Source organism: Monodon monoceros, unplaced genomic scaffold (genome assembly GCF_005190385.1).
Source record: "Monodon monoceros isolate NGI ecotype Baffin Bay Population unplaced genomic scaffold, NGI_Narwhal_1 Super_Scaffold_21, whole genome shotgun sequence".
In the NCBI taxonomy this organism is placed as follows: Eukaryota; Metazoa; Chordata; class Mammalia; order Artiodactyla; family Monodontidae; genus Monodon; species Monodon monoceros.
In genome coordinates, this window is record NW_021703778.1 from 59,624,175 (window position 1) to 59,639,572 (window position 15,398).

General features: G+C 36.1%; 1 protein-coding gene across 2 annotated transcripts in view; it reads right to left on the reverse strand.

Annotated features, from left to right (window-relative positions):
- The window catches only part of RFX7 (regulatory factor X7), a 144,703-nt gene that overhangs the window by 60,663 nt on the left and 68,642 nt on the right, over positions 1 to 15,398 (reverse strand). For both annotated transcript variants that reach the window (XM_029236523.1, XM_029236521.1), the window contains exon 4: positions 756 to 838. In XM_029236523.1, coding sequence (XP_029092356.1) covers positions 756 to 838 — 83 coding nt within the window. The remainder of the gene's footprint in view (positions 1 to 755; positions 839 to 15,398) is intronic.

Here is a 15,398-nt window from a genome sequence, read left to right on the forward strand (position 1 = left end):
CTCCTCACTCATAAATAATAATTTATGCATTTTCAAAGAAATTACTGAGCAATTTCTAGGACAGAAAATTATTAAAATAGTTAAAAAATGTGGTCCAAGGGGAAAAAAGTAAAAGCAACAGATTTTTCATTCCAGTTCTTTTCATACCTATACTTTTAAAGTAATGTTAAGCATAACTTATATGAATGAAATGAACTCTGAGAAATACTTAAAAGGGTAGAGAAACTCCTTTAAGAACAGAATGCATGAACCAACAACTTTTCTCTACATTTTCTAAATGAGGCTATTAAATATTTGTACTAATGAAAATAGAGTAATACCCCGCAAGCACTTAAAACATCACACATTTATCATAAATTCATGTGCCATACAGGCAATTCATTTTTTTTTCTTTTTTATGCTCTGTGATCTGCTTACCTGACAGTACCTAAAAAAACTCTTGCACTTTATTGCTCACAATACTTATCTGTTTATTCTTTGGCTTTCTGTTCAATTTTCAAAATCTGCCACACTGTATAAATACACTAATCTGTTTATAAAACATAACCCAACTGCATTTCACAGCACTCATCCAGGTACACAAATGAATTAGCAAAAACTATGGGTAAACACTTAACCAAATATGATCAAAGACTAAAAAGATCTACTGCTTTGACAGTCTGTTTCCTGATGGTTTTAGGAATAGTGCAAAACAATAACAACCACAACACACACATAAACCCTGTAACTGAGGCAAAGACAAGAAGTGATATTACCTTTTCTCTCCATTGCTGAGACCAGAAGGCAGCTGAAGGTAGAGGTAGAGTTTCTCTAGGTCTGTAAACTTCTCAACTTCTTGCTGGTTAAAAAGGATTAAAAAGAAAGATCATTTAAAAAATTCTTGTTTCTCCCTCAACAAAATTTACTAACACCTCCCTAAAAATACTATCTAAATTTAAACCAGGTGGAATGAATCACTTGCCAAAGAAAACAGAATCTAGGCTTTTTTCTTATCAGTAAAATAATACAGTCAAGTTGTGTGATAAATTTATTGCATATAAAAAGTTGGTAAGAGAAAATGGTACTTTCCTATTAATTCTTACATTCTAGGTATAAATAAAACCATAAATCGATGCTTAGACGAAAACTTCTCATCTTAAATCACATTTAAAGAAGGAGGGTTGTGCAATATTACAGGAAAAGTACTAGATTGGGAGTCAAGAGACTATTTATTAGTTGGCCTTAGCCTAACTATTTAACCGGTTATGAGGCTTCCATGCTCTGGCGGATTTTCCTTAGAAATGTGAAATGAATGAGATGATTTCTAGCCTTCTTTTCTATTTCTCGAAAATCTAGAACATGTGACTGATGACGCTACTATCACTGGGGGTGGAACTGAGGTTTAAAAATATAGTTATCCCTCAATATCCGTGGATAATTGGTTCCAGGAACCCCCTTCTCCCCTCCACGGATACCAAAATCCACAGATACACAAGTTCTTTATATAAAATGGTGTTATATAGCTAGTCCTCCTTATGCACAGTTCCTCCATAACTGAGGAATCAAATCTGATCCAGGGTTGGTCTAATCCGCGAATGCAGAACCTGTGGATACGGAGGGCCAACTGTTCCAAAGTACAACTAACAATCTGTTCCATGCTATGCAGATGTAATTACTCTCTGACTTGCAACAGTGGATACTATTTGGAGAAGCTACTTGTAAGACTGTCTATCACTACTGTTGTGCAACTTTGTCATTTTGTCTATAAATGTACCCTTTAAGAAAATTTCTGCTATGCAGAGGACTGTATAGTTTTCTTTCCCAGCTGAGTTTGCCACAGGATAGCTTTAAATGTGCCACAAATCCTACTGCAATAAAAAAAACATAATAAAATTTTGGTAGCCTAATTCATTACAACTGAATTGCATTGCAATGGAAAATATGGACAGATTACTGGCATTCTTGGTGGCAGAATTTATTCTTACACAATAAAGCATAGCTCAAACATAGATCCAATTTTTTAAAAAAGCTTACAATGATATAATTTAGCCTATTCTTATTCTCACCAGAATTCATTCACGAAACAGTTTAATCTTAGAATTTATCCATAGAATGACTTAATCTATCAATTACATGCAATTAACTCTCAAATCCATATTTTTTTTCATTCCACTGTCTATGGGGTATTTTCCAATTAGCTCTTGCTTTAATATCTGATAGACTGATCAGCAATTATCCTGCATAACTCTTCCCTTGACAACAACAAAAAACCCCTACACGTACACAGGCATTTTCTTTCTCAGTTGTTACTTAGCACCTTCTTTTCTCTAGTTTCCCAGTGTTCAGTTTTGAGTCTGCCTAGTTTTGTTCCTCTTGGTGTATTACACTCTAATCCTTCATTTAGCCTTCTTAACTCTTTCCACCATGTTCTTCTAGTCTCTTTATTTCCCAGCCACCACATTAGTTTAAGTCCTTAGCTGTCTTTCTTTTAACAATAAAGGAGAATTCATCTACTCATTTATTTATTCACTAAGCTTACTTTCTGCAATGTTCCACAAATGATTTGTAACTATGAACTTATACTGTGTATCACATCCTATACAAAGACTGGAAATAGACAGATGAACAACACAACAATAGGCGCTGCCCTTAAGGAACTTAAATGATTCTTGAATTACTAAAAATGTCTAACTACTTGCTTTCCCTGCCTCCAGCCTTTCCCCACTTTAATCTGTCGAAATGGAAATAAAAACAAAAATAAACAAATGGGACCTAATGAAACTTAAAAGCTTTTACACAGCAAAGGAAACCATAAACAAGACCAAAAGACAACCCTCAGAATGGGAGAAAATATTTGCAAATGAAGCAACTGACAAAGGATTAATCTCCAAAATTTACAAGCAGCTCATGCAGCTCAATATCAAAAAAAGAAACAACCTAATCCAAAAATGGGCAGAAGACCTAAATAGACATTTCTCTGAAGAAGCTATACAGATTGCCAACAAACACATGAAAGAATGCTCAACATCATTAATCATTAGAGAAATGCACATCAAAACTACAATGAGGTATCACCTCACACCCATCAGAATGGTCATCATCAAAAAATCTACAAACAATAAATGCTGGAGAGCGTGTGGAGAAAAGGGAACCCTCTTGCACTGTTGGTGGGAAGGTAAATTGATACAGCCACTGTGGAGAACAGTATGGAGGTTCCTTAAAAAACTATAAATAGAACTACCATATGACCCAGCAATCCCACTACTGGCCATATACCCTGAGAAAACCATAATTCAAAAAGAGTCATGTACCACAATGTTCACTGCAGCACTATTTACAATAGCCATGACATGGAAACAACCTAAGTGTCCACTGACAGATGAATGGATAAAGAAGATGTGGCACATATATACAATGGAATGTTACTCAGCCATAAAAAGAAACGAAATTGAGTTATTTGTAGTGAGGTGGATGGACCTAGAGTCTGTCATACAGAGTGAAGTAAGTCAGAAAAAGAAAAACAAATACCGTATGCTAACACATATATATGGAATCTAAGAAAAAAAAAGGTCATGAAGAACCTAGGGGCAAGACAAGAATAAAGACACAGACCTACTAGAGAATGGACTTGAGGATACGGGGAGGGGGAAGGGTAAGCTGGGACGAAGTGAGAGAGTGCCATGGACATATATACACTACCAAAAGTAAGAGATAGCTAGTGGGAAGCAGCCACGTAGCACAGGGAGATCAGCTCAGTGCTTCGTGACCACCTAGAGGGGTGGGATAGGGAGGGAGGGAGGGAGGGAGACGCAAGAGGGAAGAGATGTGGGGACATATGTATATGTATAACTGATTCACTTTGTTATAAAGCAGAAACTAACACACCATTGTAAAGCAATTATACTCCAATAAAGATGTTAAAAAAAATAAAATAAAATGATGTAATGGAGATAAGCAATAAAATAAATAAATAAATATCACCCCTAAAATACCTCTTGTTCAATATTATTAACATCACCCACTTAATCCCAACAGTGCCTCTCATATTAAATCGAAAACAGATTATGTTACCAAAAATACCATTCGTATTATTATGGGCAAAGTCTGAGAGAACACATTTTTTTTGGATAAAGAAACTCTCTCTCTCAATGGAGTATTATTCAGACATACTAATGAGTGAAATCTTGCCATTTGTGGCAACATGGATGGACCTGGAGGGCACTATGCTAAGTGAAGTAAGTGAGACAAAAAAGGATAAACAGCGTATGATCTCCCTTATATGTGAATCTAAAAACAACAACAAAACAGACAAAAAAACCCTGAGCCCATGGATACAGTGACGACTGGTGGTGGCCTGAGGTGGGGGGGTGGGAGTGGGAGTGGGGAAAATGGGTGAAGGAGGTCAAAAACGTAAAAATTTCCAGTTACAAAATGAATGTCATAGGGATATAATGAACAGCATGGTGATTACAATTAATAATACTGTATTGCGTATTTGAAAGTAGCTAGGATGGTAGATCTTGAAAGTTCCTGTCGTAAGAAAACTTATGTATGGTGACGGATGTTAACTAGATTTACTGGGGTGATCATTCTGCAATACAAGCATACCTCAAGGTACTATAGGTTCAGTTTCAGACCACTGCAATAAAACAAATACCGCAATAAGGCGAGTCACACAAATTTTTTGGTTTCTTAGTGCATATAAAAGTTATCTTTACCCTATACTATAGTCTATCAAGTATGCAATAGCATTACATTTAATAAAACAAGGTACATACCTTAATTAAAAATACTTTATTGCTAAAAACATGCTAACCATCATCTGACAATGCAGGCTGGCTTACCACAAACCTTCAATCTATAAAAAATGCAGTATCTGTAAAGTGTAATAAAGCGCAATAAAATGAGGTGTACCTGTATATACAAGTATCAAATCATTATGTTGTACATCTGAAACCAATATAATGTTACGTCAGTTATACCTCACTTAAAAAACATCAAATGAAAAACATCATTTTTCATGACTAAGAATAAAAAAACTTCATACTGTTGGAGAAACCTTGGATGCTACAGTTTTCAATTTTTATATATGCTAGAGAAAAGAACAGAGAAGAAATTCCAGAAGGAATTCAGAAGATAATCCAAATTAGGATAAAGTGCCAAAGAGATTTAATTTAAAGATGGAATAGTTTTGAAAAAGATCAAACTCACTGTTGCCCCCCTTTTTTTTGCCTTTCAAACAATGAAAACTTACTACTGTCAATCACTCTTTTATTTGTTATGTAGGACTCAACACACAGAAGAAAAAATTGGGGGAGTTTACTAAAACTGATTATCAAAATTCTATGACGCAAATGAGAACAAAACGACGCAAGTGTATAGTGATGGCATTCCAGTCCAGCAAAGCTGAGTTCACCACGAGGATTTTTGGTTTTGGATACACTTGTCATTTACGGCTAATCACTGGCTTCCAAAACAATGATCAGTGGTGTAGAAGACCTTAACCTTGCTTGATTATCAAGGCAAGAATATCATTTGGCAAGTATGTTAAACCTCAGATTATCTGATATACTTTGTAAAGATTTAAACATCAAGAATAAAAGGTTTGGACTTCCAAGGTGGCACAGTGGTTAACAATCCACCTGCCAATGCAGGGGACACGGGTTCGATTCCTGGTCCGGGAAGATCCCACATGCCATGGAGCAACTGAGCCCGTGCGCCACAACTACTGAGCCTGTGCTCTAGAGCCCGCGTGCCACAGCTACTGAAGTTCGCGGGCCTAGAGCCCGTGCTCCACAACAAGAGAGGTCATCGCAATGAGAAGACCGCGCGCCGCAACGAAGAGTAGCCCCCGCTCGCCACTACAGAAGGCCCGAGAGCAGCAATGAAGACCCAATGCTGCCAAAAAATAAAGAATTAGCTTTCTGTTCCAAGTGGAGATTCATTGGTTGTCAAAAAGAAATATGTTTGATGCATTTATGAAATGAAGGACAAAGCTGCTTTATTTTTAGAGTATTAGGAAAAAGACCAACTGCATAAATTTAAAAAAATTATAATTTAAAAACTCAGCCATAAAAAGAAATGAAGTATTGATACATGCTGCAACATGGATGAACCCTGAAAACATTACGCTAAGTGAAAGAAGCCAGTCACAAAAAGCCACATATCAAATGCTTTCACTTTTATGAAATATGCCGAACAGTCAAATCCATAGAGAGAAAGATTAGTGGCTGCCAAGGACTGGGAGGAGGGGAGTAAGAGGACTGACTGCTTAATGGGTTTCCTTTGCGGGTGATGAAATCATGTTTTAGAGCTGGGTAGAGGCAGTGTTTACATAACATTATGAATATACTATAATAAATATCACTAATGATAAACTTTATGTTAAGTGTATTTTACAATAAAAAAATCACAATTTTTAATAGCACTTGGCATATTTGGCAGATATATCTGAATATCTGACCTGAAACGTCAAATGACAAACAACAACATCTCTACTCATTAGTCTTAAAAGTCTTCATTTTCTCGAGTTGAAGAAGTTAAGTACTCAAAGCAAAGTTACTGAAAATGTCTTCAAGTTTAGGGGGAACCTCAAATATTATCTAGTCTGTTGAATGAACTAAGGTGATGATTTCCCACTACTGGAGTTGAAAACCTTGCCCAAAAGCTTATGGGGACTTCTCTCTCACACAGTTCAATCTCTGCAAGAAGATATCCAAGGGATCTTGGAACTAAAGTTTGATTTAGATGTCAAAGACATTCCAGGAAACCCCTTTGGAGAATTTTTGGTAAAAATCTCCCTGTTTACTTCCCCGTAAGTAAGCAGACCTTGTGTGTCGATCATCCCATTTACATAAGCATACATTTATGTAGCTGGTTTTTCAGAAACTTTGGGTATGAAAACAAAGCAATGTTACAGACTTAATGTTGCAAATGACCTAGATAGTGCTTTGCTCTTTCACATCCTAGACAGAAAAGCATATAGCAAACAACCAGATTCAACATTCACTTTGACATCATGTGATCCAGAGAAAATTAAAGGTGTAAAGCAAAATATACAAGATCAAGTTACTTTTGGAGGATCAAGGTGGAGTTTTGTGTTCGAGTTCTACCACTCCTATGCCCTTCCCCTCTGAAACTTTGGCTGATAAAGAATATTCACATGAGGAATGAGGAGCATGGAGCTATCTAATTCTTTGTATGAGGTGTAAGTAAAGTGGTGAAGAGAATAAGGAACAGAGACAGTTCATCAAATATTCCATCTGCTCACCTACATTTCTCAGCCTCCTCTGCAGTTAGTTTAGGGCCATGAACTTAGCACAAGTGATGCATTTCATTTCTCAGCTGACATAGTTAAGAATCAATGTGTCACCTCTATATCCTTTTTCCCCCTTTGTGGCACCTTGGCAGTCCTGTGTTTCAGTGGTGAGGCTACAACATGGCAATGTCTGTCAGTGTGGGTTCCTGAGGGACTACGTGGAACAGGGTCCTCCAATGATTTGTGCTATACATGTAGTGTGAATGAAAATAAGTTCTTCTGGTTAGGCCACTGATATTTCAAGCTTCTTTTGTTTCAGCAGCATAGCCTTGCCCATCCTGCTTAATATAGCAAGTCAGACCTTTCCCCCAGCACTTCTGAGAGAACTGAAGATCCCTTTTAGATATGCAGATAAAAACGTTGAGAGAGGAACTGGGCTCCTCTCTAATCACAAAAGCTTTCATTCACTCATTTTTAGAATGGTATTTAACATATTTTGAAATTTCAAATTATATTAACCAAGAATATAAGATATTTATGTTTATCAAAATGAGACATGGGCTAAAAAAAAGTTAAGTACCAGTTTAGAATATACAGCCTTCATGCTCTCTCCCACTTTATTTAAAAAAAAAAAAATAACCTAGTTAAAAAATTCTAATAGATTTTGTACACAAGGTCCTATAATATGCCTGTTTGTCCCTTTACTTTGGGCCACAGCAATTACTCAGGGATTTATACTCAATTAATTTGCATTTATTGATTGCTAAAAAAAAGTTTTTCGGTATCTAGTTACACGTTCCCCCTTCAGCTAGATCGAAGATTCTGGTTTATCCAAACTCAATCACCTTTTGAAGCAGAATCCTGAAATGTAAGACAGAGCCAGATGGTACTCCTTTTAATATTTTAATACCCCATTTAATTTTTAAATTTAAAATGATAAAGTATTTCAACCAAAGTATACAAAGTAGGTACACATGTATCACTATCCATATTTAAAAGATGCTAACTTTTTACCATATTTGCTTCAGAATTCTTTCACTTTTTAGATTATACAGTAGTGTTTGTTATATGGACTGAAACCAGTTTATCCATTTCTTTATAACAGACAGTTGTTATAAAGTCTCATTATTTCAAAGAGTGCTGCAATAAAAATTTTTATTTGTGACTGTTGTGTCCTTGTGTGGGAGTTTTTTTTCTACAGTACGAACCTCCCTAAAAGTAGAAGTACTTGGTCATATAAGATGCACATCTTCAACTTTGTTGGTATTCCCAAATTGCTCGCCAAAACTGTTATGCCTATTTATATTTCCAACAGCAATGCTACAGTTTCTCCACATCCTTGTTAAAACTTAATATTTCCATTTTAGCTAATCTTATAAGTATGAAAAAGTATCTGTTTTATTTTACATTTTCTGATTGACGATGAGACTATCGTATTATTTACCACTTGAGTTTACTCTAATACAATGGCTATCCAATTTTATCATGCATCAGAATCACCTGGAGAGCTTGTTAAAGATGACAGTTTCTGATTCAGTAGTCTGGAGCAGGGACCTTGAGAACCTGGATTTCTAAAAAGTTCCCAGTGATGCTGATACTGCTAGTCAGAGGATCACATCTGAAGAACCACTGCTCAAGGAACTACACATTTAAAGATGGGAATATTTACTATGTAGTCCGCATAGTAATCTTCTATTGCTTAGAAGTGTTGCTAGTATCTTCTCTAGTTGTAGCTTGTATTTGCATTTTGTTTTTGGAGTCTTGAGATACAGAGAAGTTTTTAATTTCCAGGCAGTCAAATATATCAATCTTTTCATTTATAATCTGTGCTTTGTTGTGTCTTATTTTGAAATCCTTCTCTATCCCAATGTCATTAAGATATCCCACGTTTTCTTTTTAAAGTTTTGTTTTTCACATTTAGGTCTTTAGGTATTGTACTTAATTCCTCTAAAATTTATTTTTCTATAAGTTGTGAAGTAGAAACCTAATTAAAAAATTTCCTCAAGGTTAGCTAATTTTCCAAGTATAATTTATTGAATGATTCACCAATTCTAATTTTCATGCCACATCTATTATGGGATTCTTGTTTATTAAAGGTTAAAAATAATGCTGTTTTTACTTTCAGTATTTAAAAACAACTTTCACTGAGTTGGAATTTAACTTAGAAAAAATCTGGCAACTTATCCTTGAGAGGATCGTATGGCAAAATGTGTGATTCACTGATCCTTCTTGAACTTGTGAAACAGACTTTTCATATAAGAATATCTCCCAGTAACTGATTAGTGTAGTAATAAAGCAGCTTTGATGGAACTTTTAGAAATCTGAGGTTAATAGGCAAGTCTCGTACTGATAAATTAATAGCTAATAAGGATAAAGAAGCTATATCATATATTAGAGATGAATAAAGCAGCTGCTACTTGAGCTTGATTGGTGGACCTTTCAAATCTAATGTATCTAAAACAGTAGGATATAGTGCTAAGGTACAGGATACAGAATCAGAAGAGTTCCAGATTTGCCACTCATTAGCTCTGTGATATTAGGCAAGATGAGCATTAATTTTCAAGTTTGTAAAACAGTGATAAAATGCCCATAATATTTTTGTGAGGATTAAAATAAATTTATAAAAGGTATCTATAATAGGTATTATTATTACAACATAAATATTATTTTGAAATATATACTTGCTTGAAGTCAGATTTTGGCAAAAGAGTTTATAATTCAAATTCTATCAACATGTATAGAATCTTTTATTTGAAAAAGCAAGGTATCTTAAGAAATTTAGGAAATATTCTGCCTGGTGACCTCCACTAACTTAAGAGGTATACCACAAGAGCAAGGTTCCTAGATTTTATGTGAGCATCAGACTTGACCACAAATTACTGAAGACAATGTTCCACCAGCACTGACTTTCGGCAGGGTCTAAGTGCAGAAAAATGTAGACACTATTCCTTCCTGAGCCATCAAGATGTAACTGAAGTTAGAAAATATTTCTGATTAACTGTGATACTAGAGAGAAAGGAATCAATCTAAGCAGAATAGGTCAGAAATAAAAGCTTTCCCTAGGTTGGACTTGGAAAAAAATGTATAACTTTCCATTTGTCTTCCGTTATTAAAAAAAATACCTGAAACAATATTCTATATTTCAGAAAACTGAGTTAATTTTTAGTGCTTCCGCTTGTCTGCTCAGGACATCCACCTCCAAACTGTCAAAACATACCAGATGAATTGCAGAGAACCAGGTAGAATTTTCAATGTCTTATTACTAGAACTTGAAAACCTTCAAGCAGATGGTAAGGAAAAACGTTCCCACTATTTACTGGCATAGAACACAGTTATAAGGTAGTCTGAGTGGAGAGATCTGCTCCGGTTTTTAGGGAACAACCTGAATCAGGTTTACCCCACAATTTCTCAAACATTACTAAAAAAGGTTTTCCCTGTTTGAAATAAATTTCTTTGCAGTGTTGTGTTTCTTGTTATGAGACTTTGCTCTCAGGTGTTAGTCAGCTTTGTTTGTTTTTTTTTACAAGGTCACAAAACTGGGGAAGGGTTGATGGTTATAAAGATGGTAACAAGTAAGGACTTAACTGAGGAGCTTTCATGCAAATCCTTAACGGATCATTATCTTTATTTCCAAAAGAAGCAGAAACTCTCCTGTTGAGATGTATAAACACCTTTCAAGGAACTAGTCAGGTAGACAATGACGGAGTCTTGATGGAAGATGACCAACCAGGGTGTCACATTCATGATTACTTCTTTAAATTTTACTTTTCAAACTAGCATCAGAAAAAGGTTTTAAAAGAATTTTTAATTTAAATTTGTATTTAGAACAGTTAGCTTAAAATCCAGAAACTTAAATTCTCCAGTTTGACAGTTTCTTCAGTTAAGTTACCAGGTAAGGAGGGAAAATATATACAATGACAGGATAATCAGACTTGAATTTGTTAATTTTGTAAACTTCAGAAACAAAACAAAAGGTGAAAAAAATTCTAATTATTTCTTCCCCGACAAGAGACACTGATTCCGGAGCACAGTTACTAAAAGGCCTCTTTCTTCACCAGCATCACTGACAGAAGGACTTGAATGGGAAAGTAGAACCTTATTCTATAGCCTTTTAAAAAATTTATGGAAACAATGAACATACCTGATATTACATTCTCTCAGGCCCCAGCAGTTGTGAAAGCTGTCCTTCCACAGGATTGAATAAGGAAGATAGAGAAAAAGGTCAAGGTATAAGGATTCTATTTTTCAATTCGTTTTGCTTAGAATTCTGAATTTTCAGTTTCCTAACTTGCTATGAGAACCATGTGGTCATTTTTTATAAATGTGCCGTAAAATATACTCTTTCATTTTTTTTTTTTAGGGCTTAACAAAAAAGGAAGCTAAATCCCTCAAATTGAAATAATGAATAACATGGTAGCAAGTACCACAGCTACGTAAATGCCCAGATGACTAAAAACCAAATGCAATGCTGAGACAAGGGCATATTGCTAGGGTTCAAATAGGCAGAGGGTACATAAACCTATAGATTTGAGTCCCTTTGAAACAGGATTCAAATGAGAGCCATCTTTAGGGAGAATACTTCTGCCCATAGTTAAATGCTACAAAAAGTGAGCATCACGGAATGATCATGTAATCTTTCTCTGGGTCATTTAGGTGAGGCAAAGGTTATTATCAATGTTTCTGTATGCTGTTTGAAAAGATCCTAGGGTTCTACTACTGGTTGGGGATAAGGCTGAGGGCACTAGCAAGAAGGATAAGGTTTAGGTCTTTCTAGTCACTGGGTTTAAAGTTTTTTTGTTTGTTTGTTTTTGTTTTTATAGCATGGAAAGAAAGGATAGTCCCTGGGAGCCCAGCTACTATTATGTTTCCGAAAAACTGGATTTGTTCTAATTGATTCTTCAAGATCACAAAGCTACAGCCTCAACTAAGGTGTAGGCCACAGAGGAAAAGTTAGTTCTTTAACTCCTGTCTCTGCTCCTAGTAACCTTTCCTTCTTTCCCCCTTAGTTTATTTTTCTGTAAGTCTGAAAATAACTTAAAATGAAAAAACAGAAAAACTAGAATACTATAAGAATTCATTTGTTTTCTATCAAAACGCATTATTGTGTATTATATCATTCTTTGAATATAAAGGTACTAATGAAAATTGGACTTATTTCAGGTAAATGGGTGAGAGATTGCCATCTTGGTCTATCCTATTCCTCTTAGTGGCAATAAAATGAATTTGAAAGCTAGCTGACAATGGTAAAGGCATTCTTTACAATTACGAAAGAGAAAAGTAACCAGAACTCATGATTTGGGCCTTAGCGGCAATTTAGTCCACTTGAATTCCTAACAGGAGAAAACCCAAAAAACCGAAAACATTATAACTATATTATCCTCCCATACTGAGGGATAAAATAACTCATGTACTTGATGTAAATAAAAAGGAATAAAGGGTTCAAATTCCTCTGAATGGATGGCATGGCCTTATACAGATGATTTCTTTTTGTGATACTCAAAAAACAAAGCAAATGCAGCTATTTAAATCCAGCCCCTCTGTCAGCAAGCACCATGCCCCAACCCCTGCCAGGACAGGTAAAATCTACACAAAAGTAGCTCTCCTGAAAGTTACTCATTTCCTCTCCACCAAGCGGTTGAAAGGAAAAAGTCAGATTCTAAGCTAGGTCTTTACTAAAAGTAACCCCAGTGCTACATCACATGATAAACCCTATCTTCTATTCTAACAACGAGCCTTTTTCAAGTCTGATGTATTTTAATTAGATAGTCCAAACAAAATTTTTAGTTTCAATCAATACTGGGTCAGGAAATTGACCTTGGTCATCATTTAGTATTCATTACAGCAAGGATTTGAGGTGAGAAAGCATGCTTTCCTCCATAAAGGAGGAAAGGGAGGAAAGAAGTCTTTTCAAATTGTATACACCTCATACATGCCCCCTCAGTAACATACATCTCTGGAGGCAGGAGAGGAGGTGTGCCTTTTGTGAAAAATTCTCCCTTGAGCAAGTTACTCGAATGTATTTCTGGGAGTGTATCATCTGTCTTAGAAAGTCCCACTCTAATAACATTAGTCTGGTTCTCAGGAAGCAGATATCCTACACCCTGCTTCACATATCTTTTACTTCTCATCCAACCACTTCAGCAGTAGGCACATTAAAAGAATTGGTTTCTAACTTAAAACATTAACTATGGGATAGATTTGAAAAGTTTAAAAAATTACATGAGATTATATTCATTCATTGAGTATTGAGTGCCAACTATGCTTTAGACATGCATGACCTTACATTTTAGTACCAGGGAGACGGAGAATAAAATTTAAAAGTAGAACATCCGTTACATGATAATGATAAATGCTATAAAGAATAAGTATTGGTAACGGGTACAATTTAAACTAGAGTGGTCAGGGAAGGTTTCATTGGAAAGTATGAAGATAAAACGTTTTACACAGTAGCTAACCAACAGGAAAGCTTCTCAAAGATCTTTACCATTATCCTTTGTTCTACCCTACTTTTGCTTTCTACTGACTGGCTGCTGTAATGGCCAGGCAGGGCAAGAACTGACAGTAAAGAGGCCACATTACTAAGAGACAAAAACGGAGGCTGCCTTCTCATTATCTGTCCTCATACATACTATTATGGCTCCTCCAATCCTGTGATGAATGGCTCTCAGGAAAATCTTGCCCCCAAAGGATCTAACACAGAGGTCACAAGCTCAAATGCCAGGTAGGTAATGCAAATGATTAAACTAGACTACAGGTAAGAAAAATATATATGTTTAGGAGTTAAATGCATAGCAGGAAAATGCAAGAAAATTGGAAAATACACATCATGTAGAAATAAAGACTCATCAGTGTCCTAAGTCTTCAGAGAGGCCAGACACCTGATTTTTTTCTTTGAACTCTCCCAATTTTAAAATTTCAAATTTGAAATATGGCAACCAATTTGAAATTTAGAAAATGTTACCGTGGGCCAAAGGAAACACCTCTGTGGAAGGGGTCTAGTCTGTGGGTCTCCAGTTTAGCTCCTCAGGTCTACAGGGTTAAGGGTTGATTCCTTCCAGGGCCATAAGCACCAAGATGCTTGAGTTGCTGGACCAGGCCTGCTTGCTATCACCATCCAGTCCATAGCAACCATATGTTTTAAAATCCAGGATCTCTGGAATGTACAGTACTTCAATTCAGAGTAAGCTATATGAATAAGATGCTATAAGCCAAGATGAAATGAAACTGGAAAGGTTATACCCAGGGTAATATTCTCTACTGCAATGTTCCAGATATGACCCTGGTGAGAATGTAAGTAATGTTGAACCTCTACTTAGATATCCATGATAAATGAATAGACTTGCTACAGACAGATTGCTTGCCCTGCTCCCCCCACTGCCTGTTTTCTAACCAACTTATTACTGTGCTAAACAGGGTTTTTCAGATGGGGTAGTTAGTACCTCCATTGTGATTCTCTTTCCAGGTTTTAGCATTTATAATGGACAACTCACGTGTGCCCAGAAAGTTGGTTCTTAGGATTCATCTAATAATAGACTTTGGTGTCCATTACAGAAGGAAAGATAGCTTAGACTGTTAATTATTGTTCATTTCCCCCAGGGAGGACAAACATTAGTCCAGCGTGGGTGGGAGGCGACAGCAGAGTACTGAAGGACTACTTAATCAGCATTCAGAACCTAACACACACTGACTATTGATTGATTCCCTACAATCTTACCCTTTCAAGTTTTCTACTGTATTCCCTTGCAAGAGGACCCTATTGAGAGTTCTCCCCTGTAGGGAACCTGCCTCACTACAGAATAATCTGAATGATGGCATCTGTCACCAAATTTCAAGCTTCTCTAGCCCTCCAGAAGGAATAGGCATTCTGGCAACCTCACATCACTTTCAACTTCTCTCTCTCACTGGTAATCCTAGAAAGTCCTCCTTGGTTCAACTCGCATGAATATAACTCGCCCTCTCCCAGTATAGCAGACTTCGGTCAAGAAGTCTTTAGACTCATCTGTGCAAGGAAATCAGTAGACATGTTCAATTTCTGCCCAGTTGAGTTTACTTGGCCTTCTCGGTGCAGAGCATAGAATGCTCTGTAAAGCACATGCTTTATTAGGCCATATTAACTCGCCAACACTGCATTTATTAAACTTAGAAGTAACTAGCAATACAT